Source organism: Cebidichthys violaceus, unplaced genomic scaffold (assembly GCF_023349555.1).
Source record: "Cebidichthys violaceus isolate CVI_PGR_0920_01 unplaced genomic scaffold, fCebVio1.0.p SCAF_3, whole genome shotgun sequence".
Taxonomy (NCBI): domain Eukaryota; kingdom Metazoa; phylum Chordata; class Actinopteri; order Perciformes; family Stichaeidae; genus Cebidichthys; species Cebidichthys violaceus.
In genome coordinates, this window is record NW_027176483.1 from 11,684,861 (window position 1) to 11,707,940 (window position 23,080).

The window sequence follows — 23,080 nt, forward strand, 5'->3', positions numbered from 1 at the left end:
GTAACACGCTAAGCACATAAGCCTGTTATAACACATGTGTGAACATGGTGGGGTACATTGACGGCACACTGGATGTTGTTCATCCATTGTGCTCTCTTACCAGTACCTGGAGGTGTTGATTATTTTACAACTGAGATCAGATGTTCAACAAGGAGGCAAGGAGCAAATGTTTTGCTACACTAATTTGAGTTATACAGCAGATTCCAATATAATACTGGAGAATGTATAGACCAAAAGGGAAGTAGAAAACAAAATGGAAAATAACTGAATAAAAAACAAAAAAGTTGAGGGAAACAGAAATCTAGAATACTTACGGTAAATATTATGGTGTATAATATTGTGTCTCTAAATGGTATTTGATAGAGAATATAGAACTGGCTTGCCTGAACGTTTCTGGCAGTTTGTTTCAGAGTTGAGGGGCCTTGATGGCAAAGACCTGGACCCTCTTGTTTTTAGCCTTTAAAAGCCACTAAAAGGACATTCTGGAAGATCTTGGGCTGCACTTAGGCTCGTATCAGGTTGGGGGGGTCAGGAGCTTACTCAGTAGTACCCTTTAAAGTGATCCATAAAATCTTGTATTCCACTCTAAAGTGCACAAGTAGCCAGTGTAGAAATGCAAAACAGGAGTATTGTGATTGACATACTACATAATGAGATGTGACGTTTTTCTCCTTTTATTTATCTGTCATCAGATTCACTGGCCTGCTCCCAGAGACAGAGTCGATATGTGCAAACTGGCAGGCAAAAATGCAAATGTAAGTTCTTCTAAAGAAAGTCACTTCTGTACTGTCCTGTATTGTTGTTATAATATACAGTTTAATCAAACTTCTTTTAATAGTTAATCACTGCTCTTTTTCTGTCGCTGGCTGCTTGTCCTAGTTGGAGTGTGCTAACTTTGTAAGGGTCCTCCACAACTACAATCGGACACATTTATATGCCTGTGGGACAGGATCCTTCCACCCCAGCTGTGCTTTCATTGAAGTCACTGGCCACAGAGAGGTAAAGTAGATGAGTGAATCTCAGCAAGATAGCTGACACAAATTCAGGAGTTGCATTTAACTTTGTGAAAGTTTAACGTTTTCACCATTATCGTCTCTCAGGATGGTGTTTTCCAACTGCTGTCTAGTACAGTAGAGTCTGGCAGATTGAAATGTCCTTTTGATCCCTTGCAGCCATTCACCTCAGTCCTCACAGGTAATACGAGCAATCACAACACACTCTGGCAGTCCTCTGCCTGCCTTATCTTTCATGAACCAGAGTTTTATTGCTGCACAGCACCATTTACCCAGGATTCACTTCAAGTCGCCACAGTTGTTTGAGTAAATTTAAAATGTTCCTCAGTCTGTGTTTTTGTGTATGGGTTCACTGAGGTAAACCCATGGAAAGTTAAACAATAATGTAAATTGTCAAATGGTTTGTGGTTATGTTGTACATGTTGAATGACTGCTATTTGAATTTTAATTATAAGTATACAATTTTCTATATTTGCGAGTTTATTATCTGTATATTTTAATGTCAATATTTATTAACCTGTGTCTGTAATTGTTCCAGATCAGTACCTTTATGCGGGCACATCATCAGACTTCCTGGGCAAAGACACAACGTTCACACGCTCCCTTGGCCCTCCACCTGACCAGCACTACATACGCACAGACATGTCTGAAGAATACTGGATCAATGGTACACACATGCTTGAACATAGCCATATTAGCACGCTGAGTGCACTCAAAACTTATTATTGCTTTTTCTCCAAACTTCCAGCCTCTCCACTGATACAAAGAGCCTCTCTGTGCCCTCAGGATGGTTATTGACATTCCAGTGTGGAGGAAACAGCCCACTTATTCATTTAGCTGGAACTTTTATATGAATGCCATTGCTGAACAGGGACCACACCTACGGGGGAATTTACAGTGTGCCACAAAATTCACGTTCTTAGTCACACAACCGCATAGCCACACACACACACACACACACACACACACACACACACACACACACACACACACACACACAGACAGGCACGCACAGTCATCACTGGGGAGGGAGTCACCTCTCTGTGTATACATCTCCAGCCTCGAGTGTTTTACAGCCACTGATGGGTTGTCGTGTATCAACTGTTGTCACCGGGATCTAAATCCTTACACATGGCCTCCACATTTCACAACCACACAGTCAGTGATGTTTGGAGTCATTATGTCTGTCTGTCTCTCTCTCTCTCTCTCTATCTCTCTCTCTCTGTCTCTCTCTCTCTCTCCTCTCTCTCTCTCTCTCTCTCTCTCTCTCTCTCTCTCTGAGTGTGTGTATACGGCATGTGTTGGTGCAGGCATAGAGAAAGAGCCCATCTTGCAGTGTTTCTGTTCCTGTGAGCCTGTGAAACATCTTTCCAGTGCTGCAGGACTAACAATTACCTTCTGTCGAGTGTTTTAGCAGTCGTACATTAAGCTGTTCCAGTTGGGGAATCACCCTCTGGTGGTTGGCTCTGCTTCTAGGGGTTGAACTAATGTTGATGTAATGTCACTGCAACACTAACTGTAAGCCTTTGGACTAGTTCCCGCCTGAATCAGAACACTGATGGCAACATGTTGTTGATCTTCTCCTTTCCCCACAGCTATTTCCTACATCACATGCAGCATTTATCATCCTTGTTATTCTTGTCTTGTCTTTTAAAGCTGCAATAATCAATACAGGTCAAATGACTGTATGTAACATGAAACTCACGGTGACCCGGAACTATGCAATTCCCCTCAGCTCTACGGAGTGTTGTAGTAGCTTTCAGCTACTTGTTTTAGTTTTACGGCAACTTACATTTTTTTGTTCACTCTAAACCGCTTTAATCAACCTAATTTTCAGCTCCAGCAGGCAACTGTTTACAGTAAAAATAAACTGTGATAAACCCACTGTATGCTACCTGTTCAGCACCAAAGAGCTGACAAAGGTAGCCACTAGCTTGTGAACACAATGGAACATTTAGGCGCCAAACAGACAGATTTTCCCTTGTTGTTGGTGGAGGCCAAAACAGAGCAAGACAGAAAGTTATTATTGTTCTTACATTTATTTGGTGACCAAAAACACTACTCAAAATAAATGCTAATGCTGCTCTGTCTCTGCTCGATGTGTTAATGAGCAACATATTCAACTTTATAAGGTGGTAATATGTCAATGTTGTGAGCTTACAGCTTGTTCCGCTGCCCCCAATCAACTACTTTTAAGTGATTAGTGTTATTAATCAGTTACTGAACACTGGGGACACATGATCAGGGTAGATATTTGAGCCTGGGTGTTCCAGTTAAAGATGATCTCTATGTCACACTGCTGCTTAACAGATACTGCCAGACAGGCTGAATATCATAGAAAAGTAAACAAAACTGCTTTTAAACTAACCTAAATATCCTGGAAGTCACTGTATTAGTCCATGTATCAAACTATACGGCAAGTTGAAGATTTGTGTGCAGCCCAAGCTTTAGCTCAGTAAATAATTTAGAATCTGTAATACATCAGATCTTTGTGTATGTATAGAGCAAGATTGTAAATAAACATGTGCTAAGTGTAGTGTTAATGCCTCCTCAAGGCTACAGTGCATGGCAAATCCATTACCTGACTTATTTTAACACTCTCCCCTCTCTCCCTTTTCCTCTCTGTGTCTTCAGAGGCCAGGTTTATATCTGCTCATCCTATTGCAGACACCTACAATCCAGATGATGACAAGATATACTTCTTCTTCCGCGAGGTGTCGTGGGAAGGAAACGACAAGAGCATCCTGTCCCGAGTGGCTCGTGTGTGCCAGGTGAGATATTATACAAGAGAGGTGCAGAAAGTGTGAGGATATACGGAGGGTGGGCAGGTAGGGAGGAAAGAAGGGGATGGAAGAGTGAAAACTCCAACTAAAGAAATGGAGCTTGGAAGACAGAGTAGGTGCAACACTATGGGACCATAGAGAAAGACAGTAGGAGTGCAAGACCTCTTACAGAGTGTAGGGGAGTCATAACTCCTACAGCCCTCTGATCGGATAAGGATCTTTGTGTCAGCCTCTACAGAAGTGTTTTATGTCCTCTAGGAGGATGCCTTTCTGATACATTCTTCTTTTGTAGTTATCAAAAAAGAGTCTATCCAGGGCAGTAAATTGTGGTTTTATCCCCTTTGTGCTCTGCTAACAGGGCTTTCGTATTGCTGCTGCCTACTTTGACACTGAGATCGATGTAGATCTTTTCAGCATCATTTTTTTCCTCAAAAGTTTGCATGTATCTTTATTAAAAGGGTAATGAAGAAATAATATTTAGTGTGGTACCATTGAATTACGTGAGATTATGTTTATTTGGCAGATGCTTTTGTCCAATGCATTTAACAGTGAGAGCATTCAGCCTTGACATGATTAAAAGGTCTATGCTAGAAGCACAATGCCAATTCATACCCAACAGGACCTAATACAAGCGTTCTCTATGTTCAATTGCTAAATGCTGCAAGACATTTGAGGATAACATCATGTTTCAGTACCCATTAAATTCTGTAAGCTTCGATGGCACTGCACAGCTGACTGAGGAGCGAATAGATTCATAATTGGGGATCTTTTGTATACCATTCAGTGTACCATTAGTCATTCCAAATGGGACTAGCCCACACAGCAGTTTGCTATTAGCATTCTGAGGCCTATTGCTACATTCTTAGAAAAAGCTTTCAGCCTATTTATGACTTGGGAGTAAGCTGTAAGGCAGACTGGAAGGAGATTCCTCCGGATTACAGCCCTCTATTTTTTTCTTTCTGTCTCTTTTGGACTTTGTATTTTTCCTTTACTTTCATCATTTCTGTAAGTGTGTTATCCCCTGTATGTAAAAGGAGCGAAGGCACTCCACTTAAATCCTCTTTGAAGATTATCACCATTGTGAAACATCATCATTAAGTGCTTACATTTTTAAACACTAGTGTGAGTGTGTGTGTTGAACCCTAACTCTATATCAATTAGGTAGTACACTGGCCAACTTTAATTGGGAGGATCTCTAAAGTTTGCTATGGAATACAAAGAGGTGCACTTGAATGTTCTTACCATAGCTTAATCAAAGGTTTCTACTTAAAACAGCAATTCATATGCTAAGATACAACCTGCATTACCAGTCTACAGCTTCACTTGATTTTAGTACTCTCTTCAAACATGCTGCACTTCCATTTGTTTCTCTTCTCCTTTGATGTCTCTCCATCGTCTCTCTCTTTTTTCTCTCTTTCAATTACTCCAGACTGTCATTATACTAACTAGAAGGTCTTCTTTGTGCTGGTTAAATAAGCAGATCCGTACTAGAGGCATGCGGTTCAACTATTTATTTTCCTAATTAGTGCAGGAAATCTGAGTCAGGCTGTGATGCTGTGTGTCGTCTCTGTGTTTAAGTCCATTAGATAGATTACAGTGGGATTGTGGTTAAGTGCAAAGTGAGTATTTATTCATTCTGGTTGTCCTTTGGTCATGTTGGACAGCTGCACTATGCTGACTGGTTTTGTTACAGTGTATGTGGTTGTGTTTCAGAATGATGTGGGTGGGCTAAGGAGTCTGACCAATAAATGGACCACCTTCCTCAAAACCAGACTTGTGTGTTCAATCCCTGGACCAGACGGAGTGGACACACACTTTGATGAGCTCCGTAAGTGATTGTGAGAATAAATGGTGACAATCTGGGCCAATAAACTATTTTCCAAAATCTACCTTCTAAGTGCACTTTCATCAATGTCAGCAGTGGCACAGTGTTAGAAAAATCTGTTCTGTGCAGATTAAGGTAATTAAACAAATATCCTCCATGTTGTTTCCTCTCTTTCTTATAGAGGACATATTTCTGCTCCCTACCAGAGATGACAAAAACCCCAAAGTGTATGCAGTCTTTACCACCTCCAGGTAAGTTCAGTTTTCATCACATCATCATCATACAACACTCTCCTTTTTCTTAAATAACCTTAACCTGGTCTCTTGTTTCCTCTTTTCTCTCAGCTCCATTTTCCGTGGCTCAGCAGTGTGTGTGTACAGCATGGCGGACATTAGGGCCGTGTTTAATGGACCTTACGCACACAAGGAGGGGCCCGATCACCGATGGGTAGAATATGAGGGAAGGATACCGTATCCCCGTCCTGGAACGGTGCGTTGCCAACTGAAAGGCCCAGAGACAAACTGACAGCTCATACTTAATTGATCCGAGCTAAATAGGATTTTCTTTTCAGAAATTAGATTAATACGATCCTCAACTTTCTTGCTAATTACAGAATAATAAACAGGGCCGAATTTAAAAGTGTTGGGTTCAAGTACGAAATGTTCAAGATGCTGTAGGGTATGCATGCTGTGATCTTCACATGATGTATGACATCATCTTGGCTTCATAGAGGTTACTTGACATGTTAATCACATTCTTCTTTCATTTTGTTTACAAAACATAATCAGGGGGAAGGAAAGAATGTATGCAGGATTAAGTTTATGCTTCAGGTGTACAGCTGTTTGAGAAATAGTACACTCAGAAAGGGGGCGTTGGACTGACTGATGTTCCAGATGTGCTTTGCCTCCTGCTGTTCTTCATTTGACCACCAGAGGGAAACATGTACCATTACATTGTCACAGAAACAACTAGTCAGTTAGCTGAAAAGAAATATGGGAAAAATAGTCACAAACAAACATTTTTATGATTGTGAAAATTTTACAGAAGATCACATTTTTTATTCCGTCCTTTAGTGTCCCAGCAAGACATATGATCCAAGGATCAAGACCACCAAAGACTTTCCAGACGAGGTGGTCAGTTTCATTCGACTCCACCCTCTTATGTATCGCTCTGTCTACCCTCTGACTGGCCGACCCGTGTTCACACGCGTCCGAGTGGACTACACCCTGACTCAGATTGTGGTGGACAGAGTTTTGGCAGAGGATGGACAATATGAAGTCATGTTTCTGGGAACAGGTGAGACACATAGCCTCTCCTCACACTTGAAATTCCATATTTGACCAGCAGAGGGCACTAGATTACTATGAATTGCCCTTGGCCTTAAACCGATTCTGCTAATGCTATTATGGTCTTGCAGTTCGGAAAAAAAAAAATGTAAGGTTGCACTTGGATTTCGTATCCTGTCTCAGGTCACTTGTGCATTTTAACACAGAAGTTCTCAAACCAAAGTCTGAGAAGTGTTTAAATTTAGTTTGGATACGAAAACAATACAGTACTCATACCTGGTTGGATTACATTATTCACTTCTGAATTAAATATTCATGTAGTGTGTTTTGCTTGATTTATGCCAATAACACGTCCTGCATCCTGTTTCACTCTCTGTCGTAGACGTCGGCTCAATTCTGAAGGTGGTGAGCATCACCCAGGACAATTGGTCAACAGAGGAAGTGGTTCTTGAAGAACTTCAAGTTTTCCAGGTTCTGTGCGCAACACAGCTACATACACAAATACACACACAATTGCATTTGTTCCAAGCTTTTTGTTAGATGATGCCAACTGTTCTCTAGCTGTCCTTGGTGGGACAGTTGAGTCATTAGATAGTGAAATATTATTTGTATCTTTGTTGCAAACTGCCACACTGATGGATTTTTTCTGAGCTATTAATCAACAAACTTATGTGTTGTTTTTACTCAAAAAGTTCTCCAGCAATATATTTTTATTAAGGTGATGGTGACGCTTGTTTGACTTTTTGCAGGTTCCCACTCCCATCGTCAGTATGGAGATGTCTTCTAAACAGGTTTGACCTCCTTCTCGTCCATTTGATTGCCGCACTTTTTTCTCTGCCTTCATTCATGCCACATGCATTCAGTGTGTGCCTGATGTGGCACAGGAAATACTGTTTTTATCCCCAGTTCATTCATCTATTCAATTTCGCTCTCTGTCTTTAGTCTTCCCCATTTCCTTGTAGCCCTTGTAGTCCCCCTTCTGCTTCATTATCTTAGGGTCACGGGTGTCAGTAGACACTTCAACCCCAATCATTGCCTCCATTAATCTCCAGCAGTGTTTGACCTGTGCGTGTGTCTGTACATGCATGCTCGCTAGTGTTTTTCAGAGGTTGTTTGGAAGTTCTGTTCAGTAATCTCCTTAACTTCAGACGAGTCAGAGCAGATCATTTACGTCAAATTTGTAAAAATCCTTAAATCTCTGTGGTCTGATTATGTGCCTGTTTAAGGATATGAGTTATAAAGCCTTGACCCCCAGTTGTTCTTGAGCTTAAAGAAATAAATATTTAATTTATTTTTGCAGCCAATCAATCAATATACATTTTTATGGACCTCTTCTGTTATTGCACTTTCTTTAGGTATTTTTTCCCCCTCTAACCAAAGGAATTTCCTTTGTGGATAATACATTTGAACTTGATATTGATCTGTATGTCTACCTTTTCCTGAAGCAGTGTGTGGTGTGTGTTTCTCTACAGCAACAGCTCTACGTGGGTTCGAGTGAAGGGCTAGCCCAGGTTTCACTCAGTAGATGTCAACTGTATGGTCAAGCCTGTGCTGAATGCTGCCTGGCAAGAGACCCCTATTGCGCCTGGGATGGACACACATGCTCACAATACATCCCTGCATCCAAGAGGTATGCTAAACCCGTGAAAATGCACTTTGCTGACTATGTAGTATTACCTAAAACATGAGAATTTACCTCTTAGATAATTTTTTGTTTCGTGCCTGTAGAGGCATACATCCACAGAAAAAATGTAGGATTGTTAAAGTTCAAGTCTGTAACTCTCCGCACATTCAAAGGACAGGACAGACAATGGAGAGTCTAGTGTCCATTCTTGAAACTGTTTTACTTCTTTGTTGTGAAAATAATGTGAGAATACAGACAGGCCAGGTTACTTGTGCTCAAATGTTCATGTTTATGTCCATTCACTGTATGTAATTATTTTGTTGTACACTGCTTTACATCATCCACTGTATCACCACTAAGAAACATACAGAGTTACCACTGTTAGTTGAAATGTTAAGAATATACATTTTTCTTTTGCACCACATATCAGAACGTTTGTGGGAAATAACAAAATCAAACATGCATTTTTTTGTGTAAGCACAAAACTGACAATTTACTTTTAAATAGATATCCTCTCAGGTGTACATAGCTTTTGCTGATTAATTTTTTTATATTTTGATGTGGCATAGCATGATTTGCAACAATACATATTAAAATATTTGTGATCCAATAAAAGAAAAACTGCTTTATAATTACCCTTTGTTGCCCTATAGTTATCCATAATGTGTGTGTGTGTGTGTGTGTGTGTGTGTGTGTGTGTGTGTCGTGTTCCTGGTGCTGGCTCTTTATTCTGGGACTGCCAGGCAGAGTTCATAGTTCTTGTTAAATATGTTTTCTATTTTGGTTCTCCTCACCTCTTCCGAATTTTTTCCACGTCAGTGTATTAGTCCGTTGAGGCATTGATTAGAGAGATGCTGCTCCTCGCCTGATTAATGTTACTGTCATTCAACTCTTCTTGAGTGAGTCCTGGTGGTGCAATGTATGTGCGTGTGCGTACTGCTTGTGTGTCTGTGTTTTTTGTTTGTGTGCTTGCTTGCACGAATCAAGGCTCTACAGAATCGATACCCTACAGTTTGAGGTCACACTGCCGTATTTTTGGCCAGTGGGGATGCTGTTATGGTTTGTGGAACAGTGGAGGCCCTGCGTTTGGTCTCTAGAGCTCTTTGAAAACTGATCTCCACAGTGTCAGGGAGTGTAGGCTACAGATGTCCAAGTACAAAGGACTGACAGGCGGTGGAGGAGGTGAAATCAGTAAAAACTGAAGGAACCCAAGAGAGCATCGCCAAACTAGAGGCCAAAGAAACGCTTTTTTCAACTTTTAAATATACACGATAAAACAAAAACATCTGCAGTTTTCCTTGTTTTGGGCATTTTGTTATAGAAAGAAATGTCAACATCTTGAAACAAGACATGGTAAAGTGTGTGGACTTCAAGAAAATGGCCTGTAATTGAACATTTCCTGAAATAAACACATTTTCATGTCCAGATCACAGGTTTCACAGATGACAACCAGAGAAAGACATTTCAGAGTCATATTAAATCACATTTTAAGAGGTTGGGAAAAAATGTTGCTTGAGTTAATTGTCCGGCAACTTCTTCAAATGCTCACCAAAGCATTCCTATTTTTCCGGTGTATGCAAGTTTTGAGAAAACATACCCCAGTTTGAGATGTGTGAGAGGTGTTCTTTGTTTTAACTCCTTCAAAACATTCTGACTCAGGGGAAAAGAACAAAAACAGAATGAATGATGTTTTTGTATGATAAACTATGGTTATTGGCATAGTCCCTTCAGTGTTATTTACATATTTATTGATTTTAAAACCACAATTTACATTAGCTATTATTTTCAGCTTGATCAGTGCCGCATTCAGTTTGGTTATTGTGATGCATTTGAACCCTGATGCAGTTCATCAATCCCACTTTTTTTGAACAAATCAGAAAAAAAATACTGGTGACATTTCTTTCAAAATTGAAATTAACTTGTTTGCAATTGTGTGTTTGTTCTCCAGGCGAGCCAGAAGACAGGACATCAAGCATGGAGACCCTGCCAGTCAATGCTGGGACACAGAGGAGAGTACGTATACCTTGGTCTCTTGAGAAGTTCAGCCTTTATTATTATTTTTTTCTTTGCAAGCTGTAAACACATACACAGTAAACAGATAAAAGATTAACTCAAGCAGTCGCTAGAGGAAACCTGCATGACGTCAGTTTTTTAGAACTAGAGAAACTACTCTTGGATCGATAACAGTAGTGTTTCCTTTAGGTCTTGCTGGGGGACGGGTGGAGGAGAGGGTCCTCTATGGGGTGCAGAGCAACTCAACCTTCCTCGAGTGTATCCCCAAATCTCAACAGGCTCAGATCCGGTGGTACATCCAGAGACTTGGATCTGAACGCAGGGAGGAGGTCAGAGAACGCACTCGTCGACACACATGTACACACACCGTCCCTCCTTCCTTTCCTTCCTTTACTTCCTTCTCTTTCTGTCTTCACTCTCTCTGAAGTGTGAAGGTTGACCAGAGGGGTTACATTTTCTTCATGCCAGGTCACAAAGCAAGGCAGTTACAGGGCCATATACCGACGTTTATCACTGCAACATACAGTATGTCTTTTCTTTCCATAAGTATTTCAAAGCATCCAAAAACATACTTTACTTCAACCTCATCTGCTGTGAGGTCTGAGCCTTGAACCCATCAACAACTGTTTTAGCCACAAATCATATTGCTGCAGGTCCTGCTTATCTTGGGGAAGATAAAGCAGTGCTTGGACCTAGAGGAGACTGTTCACATCTTATAGTGCAGAGGTCTTCAACAGGGGGTCAGCAACCCCTAGGGGGTCCGTGGAGGTACTGCAGGGGGTCCGCAACATTTTGGGTTGATTAGAATTTCATTTTTATTTTATTTTTTTTCCACAAATTTAAATGTCTTTGAATACACATTAACATGAATCCAATGAATGGATAAATGGAGGCAGAAGATGTTATCTTTCAGTCAGAAATGCACACATTCAGCGACACACAGGAGCTCTCTCAAACTGGGCACTGGTTTACTCACAGCGCGAGACTAGCCTGGACCTGTCCCTCCAAGCCTCCTGCACACAAATAGGAGGACCCACCCCTATCGCTGCTGTGCCAATTGACCGAGAGCCTATTCAGTCCCCAGCTGACTAAGATCCCAGACACAAGGACGCACGCTGCAATATTAAAACATTTTTTTAATTAAAAAACGACATTTACTTCACCCACGAATCCATGTGCAATAATTTTTGCAAGATATTCCTGGCTAAAACACTGCAGCTCCTATCCAAGTGCATGGACATTGTTATGAGCGAAAAACATTAATCTGTCCATTATTTTAATAGTTCAGTATTGTATATGCAAGATAACAGGTATGTTTATGCATGGTAGTGGCACTAATAGGCCATCACTCATTTTTCATTTCCACATTTATGTCTAAAATAAAAACGTAAATTTGAATACCTTGTATGCATGATTATCATGCAATTGACAGACAATGTTGATATTGACATTGGTATCAGTTGACAAGGTATGTTTATAAATGGCAGTGGCACGGCAACCCTACTCACTGTACCTTGCATATGTTTAAAATAAAAACATGAATGTATGAATGCCTGAAAAAACATTGAAGACCCCTGTTATAGTGTATACAAGGTTGAATACCCAAGTCACATCCTTTGTGGAATTATAGGTAATAAGGTAGCCATCCAGAGACTCATTATTTCCTTATTTCCTTATATGTTTGTTATTGATGTTTTTGACTGTCGAGGGATTTCTGAAATTTTCTCCAGCTCCTCTCTTTTATCTTTCCCACCTTCCTCACCTTTTTGAGGAAGGTGAGGAATGACTTAAACCAGAACCATCTGAGTGGATGGGACGTTATCTGTCCCTATGAAAAATGGGGGACAAGAAAAATGAGAATTGGACCCTGGATTTCACCTTTTTCTCATTAGGTATTCACGCTGGAATGCAATTGCTTTTCCCTGTGGGCCATAGGTCCAGGGGAGACAAATTATACTTTTAATTGTGTTCTGGACAGAAAATGGAATCGTGGATCATAAAACAAATTCTACACACTTAAGCTGTACAAAATACTGACTTCACACAAAGCATTTCTTAAAAACAGCCATCTTTAGGGCCTGTTGGAAGCTAAATTTCCAGTTGTTGCAAAGTGGTGCATATTTAGTGTTTATTTTCAAAACCAAATTTGTACTGTTTCATTGCATTGGACCAAAGTCACTTAAAAACTCAGATCCAGGGAGACAGGGAGGTGGACAGAGAAGGACATAGAAGGACAGAGAGTCTAATGTGTTTGTATTTGAGGTGTGGAAAGGAACTCATTGATGATGACACTCGTCTCCTGAATGAGACAACAGAGACCTGCTTACTCAGCACCTCAGTGCCCTCCCCTCCCCTATCCAAACATACAAACCTTCCTCAACCTACTGCGAGTGGCCCACTCAACCCATTCACTCCTCCTCTCTCTCCCCACTTCACGATACACTTATTTACTCCCACGACTGGCCCCCTGTCCTCTCTCTCAGGGGTGAATGTAAACAAACTGACAGGTGCAGAGGCCACTAAAGAACCATGTGTTCCTCTCCTTTATAGGCCTGCACAGCAGAAAGCCCAGCATTTCCCTTGGTGTGTGTGTGTGTGTGTGTGTGCGTGTGTGTGTGTGTGTGTGTGTGTTTGTGTATGTGTATGTTTGTGTGCGTGTTTCTTTATGATCCCCTACAGCAGAAATGATAACAGAGCGCTCCCTAGGGACAGCCATGTGTTTTGGGGTAATGGACACAATGGGGTGTTTTCTTTGTTTGTGTGTCTAGGCATGCAATGATATGTGACCTATTGTACTCTAGACAAAGTGATGAAGGAGTGAATGCAGGAGTTCTTCCTCCCTCAGGATTGTCATGTGAATGACACAGAAGCCAAGAAAATACAGCAGATTGTACAGAATCTGTTGGATTAATAGCAAGTTCACTGGTATTTACTAGTGTCCGAGAGGTTTGACTGTGTCGGAGCATGTACATAAAATGAATTTCTATGTGATAGAAAATGTATCTTAATGTCTTCTCTGCCAATGAAAAGGTAGAGAAAGCCACCACCTGCACTAACTGGCAGCCCAATACAATTTTTGGGGTTTCACAAGTTTTTTGAGGAATGATCTCAGACTGGGTTTTATAGCAAAAACTTGTACACAAGTTTGTCATAATGACCAATGTTCATATTTATTATGATTTATGACAAAACAATTCTGCTTTGGTGCTTGAAAAATGTCCTGATGATGATTGAAACCTTAAGAAACCAGATGGTTCATTAGGATAAAAAGAAAAGAACTATTTAAATAGGCACACACGGCTTAATAATACAGCCTTTGCACGAATAGATAAATAAATAAATGTATTTCTATGGCAGAGCAGCCGGTGAACATCTCAAATGTTTGTAGACACAGAAAACCAAGGACAAAAGGAAACTGCAACACAAATGCTTGGATTTATAAGTAATTATACATGACTGAATGATGCATTGTTTCTACTAATGGGCTAATACATTTGCATTTAATTAACATTTCAGACTACAAACATGGCTTTCAAACTGAATAGGAAAAATAAGAAATAGTTAACTAGTAATAGATAGAAACATTTTCTTAACCCTGACTGTGAGTTTAATGCTTTAATACATTTTTATTTCCCTCACAGGCAACACCTCTTTAGCTATAAAAAAACAAGTGCTATTTAGTTTTCACTACGTTTTGCTTTTTTCTCTCATGTGAGCTCATATTTACGATTAAGCACTTGAGTGATTGTTTTCTTGGCTGAACCCCAGCAATGCTGCTGACAGTCAAAACAAAGAATATGAGTTCAAGTGAACCACACCAAGCTGGAGGTCAAAGAAACTCTGTGTACTTTTTCAGGTGATGGAAGAGATAGTTGTGTGTCTTAGTTTGAACTGTGTCAAAATGTCTTTTCTCAGCCGTGTTTACCGCAGCCGGTAACCTGCATTTTACAAACTGGAGTTTGACTGGCAAGAATATTAAAACCACACCCGTATTAAACCAAAACATCCAAAGTTTATCATTGACAAAGTGATAAACTTAAGATGAATTTATCAAACAGCCCTACAAGATGCACAGATGCCAATAGTGTTGTGGGGCTTTCCTCATGCAGGACAAGGTGGTACCTGCTCTCACAGCTGGACATGTGGTGTTGGAGCAGGTGATTTCTGAAGTGTCTGACTCATGTCAACCTCTCACTTTGTGTGCTTTCCTTCCCTCTCTGTTTCCTTCTGTCTGTCATCCTTTGTCCTCTTCTGGCCCTAAACCTCCCTCATCAGTCCTACCTTAATCTCTCTTCACTTAATTCTTGCCTTCATGCTCCTTACTCTGTGTTCCTTGTGCTTTTCGTGTTGTCTCGACACTTTCCTACAGTGACTTCCCATCTCTGTTTCTCTCCACCCTTTCTGCCTCTTGATGGGTTTTGATGAACTGCTCCTTGACCAGCTGCTCGCACCACCTGCAGCCCACCCCCAACACTTATTCTCATCATACACAAACTCCCTCCTCTTATCCCCTCATAACAAGGCAGCTTTTAAAGATTTGAGCTGGAAGAGATGCCTCCGACTTTCTCACAGCATGTTTGCATGTGCGTCTGTTAGTGCCTGTTTGTGTATTCACCTCCTGGAGCCTGGAATGCGGGCCCATTAGAAAATGTGCAGTAAGAAAAGCATGGACACATTTAAATTTCATCAGAGGTGTTCATTAGAACAAAGCATAGCCTTCCTTAATGCATGGGAAGTTCTTAAACTGGCATTAAGTTTACTTAAAGCTTAAGCTTTTAAAACACTTACCTACACCAGTGCTTCATTTATTAATTAAAAGCTGTGTTTCCTTGCAGTACGCCACATGCATGCATGCTTGTTTACACATGCAAATACGCAAACAGAGCTCTGTGCAATATACTTAAAAGCTGCATTGCTATTCCTTGCAAGACTTTGTTGGCTAATCACACACCCACACACAGACACACACACACACACACACACAAACACACACAGGTACACTAATAAAGACAGACCATCTGGGTGAATTTCAATGTCTGGCATTGCCATTTAGCAACAGATGCCGTAATTTTGGATGGGGAGTGGGGGTGGGTCTCTCCAATGTAACCGCAGAGAATTTGCATAGGTGAGATTTTACGTTGTTATCCCATGTGTTTTTTCAAGTCTGTCAGGTGTGTCAGGAAATGAGTATGTGACGGGAGACAGACTAGTAAGTCTAATATGGGTGAGGGTCAAGATCCAAAGAGCCTCTTAGGTCTGCGGGTCTGCCTCTGGCTGGACAACACATCATCAGTGTCAGACCGGGAAACCACCACAGAGCCAGAGTTCATAGAAAGATAAACAGGCAAATATTCATTGTTTTCTACATACACTTACACCTCTGGGGGGTCTGAGGAGGGCTGTGGGATGTATGCTTTTGAAGCATCCACACATGCACAAACACACACTCACACGTACTGTCATACACACACATTCTCTGTCCTCTGAACACAGCTGTGTTGTTTTTGGCTCTGACAGCAGCTATGCCACCTGATGAATCATGGTGGATGCTAAATGAAAAGAGGGGGCTATAAACATTGCCACGCTACTTCCCCTTACACCTTTATGACAAGCACAATCAACCTCACACACACACACACACACACACACACACACACACACACACACACACACACACACAAACACACCATTTATTTTACTGAATACCTTCTTTAGCCTTTGCGTACTGCTTGCACTCATCATGCATCTAAAGATCTCTCCACACCACATAAAGACTCCTGGCCCCTCCATGCTGTGAGTGACACTCACCACACCCAATTCAGTATGTTTCCTGTTTCAGGGGTCATTACCATGTCTAGCGCACCTGGATACAAATCAGGCGTGAACATGTATGTGTGTAAACAGGGTGGTAGGTATCAAGCTGGTGTTTTGTATGTATGTATATATGTGCAGTCATTCAGATTAAATGTTTGTGGGTAGGGAATTTATTGTTGTTTTTTAGTAAAGCTTTGAATCTTGATTTATGAAAGCAGTACAGCATTTCACATAATGTTGTTGTATTGTGTACTCAGCAAAGGCAGCTGTAGTGACAAGACCTTATTCTTTTTGATGAAGCTCTTACATGTCTCTTTTTGTGTCCCAGGTCAGGCTGGATGATCGTGTCATGCACACAGATCGAGGTCTCTTGATTCGCTCCCTCCAAACCGCCGATGCTGGTGTATATGTCTGTGTTGCTCAAGAGCACACACACTTTACTCACACTCTCCTCCGTCTTACGCTGCAACTTGTTACACACGGACAACTGGATGGGAAGCCCAAGCCCAGTGAAGACCCTGCGGTGGAGCCACGGCATGGCGGGGAGTCCCGCCATCGTTATAAAGACTACCTGAGAGTGATGAGCGCTCCCTTTGTCTCTCTGGAGGAGTACTGTGACTCACTGTGGCTGGCCAAGAGGCCATCAAGGGTGCGAGGACGAGGCTTAGGAGCTGGCAAATGGAAACATATACAGGAAATGAAGAAGAGCCGGAACAGGAGACAACACAGAGAGAGGGAGGAAGAGTGGGAAAAACAGGAAAGAGGGAGGGTGGTGAGGACAGCAAAGCAGTGAGGGATGTGGTAAAAAAAAAACCATTCAGGGTTACCTCTCTATATTCACCGGTTGGATGAAGAAGCAGAACGTGACACTGAACTGCAAAATTGCAATGACAGATCAATCCATGAGCAATGTAACTTAGAGTTAATAAAAGACTAACTCTGAAATATACAGTTCAAGAGTTCAACTAGCGATTTTAAATAGTATTGGGTTGTGAATACGTCATTTAATTCATCTGCCAGCATCTGTCCTGTTTGCAGAGAACATGTCGTTAAATAAACATGAGAGACTGAATAACAAAAATTATTGCAATCTCTAAAACCATAAATTTAGTATAGCCATCCATCGACTTGATCGACTGGAGATGAGCTGACCAGATAGCTGGTCTTTCCCACACGCTTTCACCGGCAAAATGGTTCCCCCAATAGTATAGAATGACGATGAATAATTTGATAATATTGAAACATATATTTGAATTGGTGAAATTGGGAATATGTAAAAAAATAACTGAAATAGTTTGCTTGTGGTGATGACAATGCATTCATGTTGAATGACTGTAAATATTTATATACCATGTACAGGAGATACAGCATGCTCAATTTAGTTTTATTACTGATCCGTATAACTGTAATCATAATCATGTATTGTGTTTGGGCTGACAAAATGACATATTTTTGTACAAATGCTTCACTCCTATACTGTAGGTTCAATAGATATTTTCATAATTGCTGATTTTTAAAGTTATTTAAATAAATGTGTCTTTGGGCCTCTCTGCCCTGAATGGCTTTTTCTTTCATTGTGTGAAGAAATAAAATCAATATACAGAAAATGTATTACTTTAAAAGAGCAGCTACAGGCAGTCTCAAGCAAACAGCAGACAAGGTTGAGAATGGGTAAGGGTTAGTTCAGCTGAGCCTCTCCTGATATAGCAACACAAGTCCCTGTACACTGTATGCAGATGTCAGAATGATTCAGGACCAGCTGGTCTTTGTGTGTGTGTGTGTGTGTGTGTGTGTGTGTGTGTGTGTGTGTGTGAGAGAGAGAGAGTTGGCATCTTCAGGAGAAACCATGCAAAATATGAAAGTTTTTGATCAAACTAAGCAATTTACAGGTTTCCTAGAATATACTGATTAAGCTCTAAATGCATCAACATCAGTTTCATGAGCGTGAAAAGCAAGCATTATGCAACCCCATGTGTCTGACCTGAATAATACTTTTAGACTTACATAATAATGTAGATGATATCATACACAGTGCTTGGATATAATGCTGAATAAAATATAACAAAGGGTTCTCTGTGAAATGCATTAGTCATGGGAATCCTCTGTTTTAACGGTCTTATCCAATTTAGCTGGAGCTCCTGAAATACTGCAGGTAGTCTATCACCAGGTACAAATGTGTCCCATACGCCAACTCAGGGGTGGCAGCAACAAATTACATTTTCTCTTGGTACCGAAACAGTCATTTTTTCTGTCTACTTAATAATTGGTTGTGTTGGTTTGGAGATAAAGTCTCTGTGCTGTGATGTGTATTCGTTAACATGAATGCACTGTATTTTGTTGCCTAAATGGCTTCTTTGATTTAATGGGTCATATATTACATACAATATATTCTTATATATAAGAAAATGCTTACCTTTTAAAATTAACGTTTACATTTTAACTGACCTACTTTTTTATTATCTGAGTACATTTATACACAATACATTTGACTTCTACATAAAATGTATTTAAAGGAACGCTATTTTTACTAGCAAAGTATTGTTGTACTCTTTCCATCCTTCCCCATACTAATAATAAATCATTGAAAAACTTCTTTCAATATCCTTTTATTTCTTTTACTGACCGTCCCTACACAACTATTGCGGTCTCTGTGTTGAAACACTTGGCGTTTGATTGTCTTAACTCTACAGAAACCACCATGCCTCTTATTTCATTGTGCTTATTGTACTTGCCCTCTATCCTCCCATTCCGTGGTGTTCCACAGTGATTTCTCCACGTTTCTTCTAACAAAGACAATTAATATTTTAAGCACTTCTTCCTTGTCTATAGTTTATTTATCAGTCAGCTGCAAAGAACAAACTACATCTCCCCAAAAAGGGAAACAGCAAAGGGACACCAGGAAAGGAATGGTTTCAGACTTTAACACAGCATTCCTCAAGAAATATAAAACAAATGCTTAAACCACTTATATTTAGTATATAAATAAATACTCAATCTAGTCATCTTTAGGAAAAAAAATCTGTGCTGTTTGCATTCTTCTGGTCATGCAACTCAATCATTTCTCCTTTCACCCCTCACTTACAATGCTATGAACTAATTATTTCACTGAGGTCAGGAGAGTGAAGGAAATGGCAAGGGGGAAAAACATTCCAGAAAAATATTCCAAAATGAGATGTTTGAAAGGTAAAGAAAACTTTGAGAGATGGAGAAAAGGTATGAGAGGTATGTGATTGCGTTAACTTGACCTTCACATTTGATTGGAGGAGAACCAATGAGTAAAGATGACTTGCTGTGATAGACAGGCAGACAGAGGCAGCGGGGATCAAAGAAGGAGCCATAATCCAGTATAGAAGCCCATTGAAGCCTTAATTAAAATGATAATGTAAACTTGAAAATAGCATTATAATTTTCTGGCATGGGCGAGCATTTTAAAAAAATTAGCAAAAACATTTTGATGAATGAGTGCCAATTTAGGGTTACAACATATATAGTGTACTATGATTTGTTAAATGACATTTTTAAAGCATTCAAATTTTATTTTTAAGACATTTTTATGGATGTCATGATTGTAATAATTTTATTATATTTTATATGGAATCCTAGATTATGACGTTAATGAAATGTATGGCATATTATCCTATTATAATTTTCACAACATTTTCATAACCTTTTTATTGAATACTAAACTAAAATGTTCATTTTTTCTTTTTTTTAATAAATAAATTTAGAGTCCTAGAGAGCCTTGGTGTAAGAAACAACCAGTCAGAAATGTTTAAAGTATAAATAAAAGGCTAATCAGAAGTTGACGTTTGAAGAGTCTGCCTTTTGTCTCATTTCAGTAATGTAGCATTCATTTGTCACTTGCTTGTCTATAAGTAGGATGTGGTTTTGGTCCAGTAGGTAGAACAAATGTGAGTTGTTATTCAGAGGGTAAATTACATGTTTATAGTTTTGTTTTCTTCATTGACCGCATTTTATAGGATTTTTGCACTGGCCCAAGCACTTACATTGTCAATGAGAAGTAGTTTATTCTCTGTTTCTCCTTATTTGCGGGTGGTGGGAACCAATGGCTGAGAGCTTAGAGAGAAGGTCATTGGCTCAACCTAAGAACATGACATGGATGTAAAACAGGCATCAAATCCAGCCCTCTCCCTCCTTAAAGCTTTCATTATATCTGTTGTCATTAATGTGAAAATGATCAACAATGAGCACTTAATCCTAACCAGAGACATGGCTCAGCAAGAAAAAGCTGAAAACTATGACTAAACTCTATTGTAGTAGTAGTGGTAGTAGTAGTAGTAGTAGTCTGACAGAAGATATTGGACGAAGTGGAAAAAAACGTTAGAGACACTCCTTAGTTTTTGGTCTGGCACTATGCACTCATCTGAAGAGAAAAGGACAACACTATGAATTACATCATGCTCACATACATGGGTGCCTACTAGTTCTACTACAACACTTACCTCTACAACAATTACCACATTATCAAATAGTCGTAGTATAGTAGGCAGACATATTTTCCACATTTTTATGGAATAGTATAACTTGTTTTAATGAAATAATCATGGCAAACTATGCTATTGTATTTTTATTTAATCACATTTAAGGCATGCTATACACACGTAATGTGTATATATTTACAAACCATTGGACTTTAATCACTCATGTGTGTTTCAGATTTCTGCTCATTTTGAAAACTTTCTGCACATTCAAGACATATCCATCATATCTGTGTTTTTTAAGAAGTTGAGAATAAAGTTAATATTTTGATATTACGAGAATGAAGTCAAAGTATTTGAAGAAACAAAATCTACCTGCCCTATAGTCTGCTGTGTGTTATGCTATTACTCTGCACTCTCTCATACAGTTTGAAGGGAATACTATGATATCAGCAGACACATACTGTAACTTCATTAAGGACTCTCTCTGGATGAGACAAAGTTTAATGAAGCTACTGTCCACTGCCCTCCATCTAACCAAAACTAACAGAAAACACTTCTGACCAGGCATTAATCTCACCATCTTAGGTCTTCTTGTGCATTCAAATGTTAACTTCAACACCTATAATGAAGTGCAGGTCAAAGCTGCTTCCCCAAGCTTTTCAGAAGCACACCAATGTTGTTCCATATTAAAGTTGCGCGCAACGCAACCTTAAAGGATTATCAACTGCCTCCCATCCACCGGGTGAGGTAGTATTGATATCCAGCATGATCTGTGTCAGAATCTGAGTTTGAACACAGAGTTGAATGCTGAAGCTGTCATTTGTTTCAGCACCATGGCCAGCACTGGCCTTTTTTGAGGCAGTTTTCCCAAGGTGGAGAAGACTAAGCTGGCTGCAAACTGTATCAACTGACACTCCACAGATGGGTGCAGTTCAGCAGAAAAGGCTCTGACCATCCCTCCCTCGCTGCATTCAGACCTGGCATACTAGAAAAAAACCCTGTTTATATCGTTGTCGGGGGTTCCTTTTAGGAGAGTGACGTCACACATCTTGCATCCTTCTCTGGATGGTATGGGATAGCCCTGTCTCAAGTTGTAAGGAAAATGGGGACTCCCCCATGCCTTGAGAAAAACTGTCTGGAGCTGTCCACACTACTAAAGCACTGAAACACCTTGCTCCAAACAGACAACATACGAGGGGCATACTATACTATGATATGTGATAGGGGGCAGGAATCACCAGAGGCCCCATACGATATTATCACGATACTGAAGTCACGATACTGAAGTCACGATACTGAAGTCATGATACAATCTTGCAATTTGAAACATTTTGCGATATGCTGAGATAAAACATTGTGAAATATTGCAATTAATCACCTACTTTTAACTGTAACTTATGCAGCTTGTCAATATCTTTTTTATCAGTTAAGATAACGTTTTTAATCGGTTCATGTAACTTCAGTCATTTTCAGTCAAGCAGACAAACACTGTCATAAAAACTTTATAAATGTTGCATCATGCACCAGATAAACTGAACCATTTGTATTACAGTCTGCATAGTCCAATCCCGCTAACTTTACCGCACCAGAAGACACTCAGCACCCTCTACTGGACTGAAAAAGCAATTATTACAAAAAGGTTTAAATTTGTATTTGTAATTAGGGATGTCACGATATGAAATTTTAATGTCGCAATTATTGTCAGAAGAAATATCACAGTATCACGGTTTTCACACCTGATAACCAGAATATTTCTTATAGACCTATACCTAATGAACTAAAATATTTATTATCATCATTGACTATTTACTTTTACTTTGTTTAAGTCATATATTGTGGTGATTTGCATAAAAACACAACATTCAAATGATTAGGAACTAAAAGAATGTATTTTATTGAAAAAAAATCTTGCCGTTATTCATGTTTTGATGTATTGTACGTTGCTTAGAGCTAGTGTTAGGCAGGTAAACAGGTCATAATTAGATATCTAATATCTAATTTATGTTGCAAACGTAAATTCAACGTCAAACGTGATAACGTAATTTAACTTCGACAAATACTCCTTTTAAAGGTTTGGAGAATGAACGGACCTTAATGCACAACCTCCGTTGACATTACAGTAGCTGTAGCCTGAAGACTCTTCCATAGTTCCCATGTAATGCGTAAGCACCAGTCGAAACCATCTACATGATAAAACAAAAAATGATTTCATGAGAATTTGGAGTTTCAAGTTAAACCATGTTACACACATTCAAACCAACCTTGTAAAAAATATAATGT

The 23,080-nt window shown here is 39.8% G+C and overlaps 1 protein-coding gene across 2 annotated transcripts in view; it reads left to right on the forward strand.

Annotated features, from left to right (window-relative positions):
• The window catches only part of sema3d (sema domain, immunoglobulin domain (Ig), short basic domain, secreted, (semaphorin) 3D), a 66,473-nt gene extending 48,556 nt beyond the window's left edge, over nucleotides 1–17,917 (forward strand). For both annotated transcript variants that reach the window (XM_068722908.1, XM_068722907.1), the window contains exons 4-18: nucleotides 693–755; nucleotides 880–999; nucleotides 1,101–1,194; nucleotides 1,552–1,680; nucleotides 3,648–3,784; nucleotides 5,510–5,624; nucleotides 5,803–5,872; nucleotides 5,966–6,110; nucleotides 6,695–6,917; nucleotides 7,290–7,378; nucleotides 7,657–7,698; nucleotides 8,380–8,537; nucleotides 10,480–10,544; nucleotides 10,734–10,873; nucleotides 16,687–17,917. In XM_068722908.1, the coding sequence (XP_068579009.1) occupies nucleotides 693–755; nucleotides 880–999; nucleotides 1,101–1,194; nucleotides 1,552–1,680; nucleotides 3,648–3,784; nucleotides 5,510–5,624; nucleotides 5,803–5,872; nucleotides 5,966–6,110; nucleotides 6,695–6,917; nucleotides 7,290–7,378; nucleotides 7,657–7,698; nucleotides 8,380–8,537; nucleotides 10,480–10,544; nucleotides 10,734–10,873; nucleotides 16,687–17,151 (2,055 nt within the window). In that variant the 3' untranslated portion in view covers nucleotides 17,152–17,917. The remainder of the gene's footprint in view (nucleotides 1–692; nucleotides 756–879; nucleotides 1,000–1,100; nucleotides 1,195–1,551; nucleotides 1,681–3,647; nucleotides 3,785–5,509; nucleotides 5,625–5,802; nucleotides 5,873–5,965; nucleotides 6,111–6,694; nucleotides 6,918–7,289; nucleotides 7,379–7,656; nucleotides 7,699–8,379; nucleotides 8,538–10,479; nucleotides 10,545–10,733; nucleotides 10,874–16,686) is intronic.
• The last annotated feature ends 5,163 nt before the right edge of the window (nucleotides 17,918–23,080 follow it).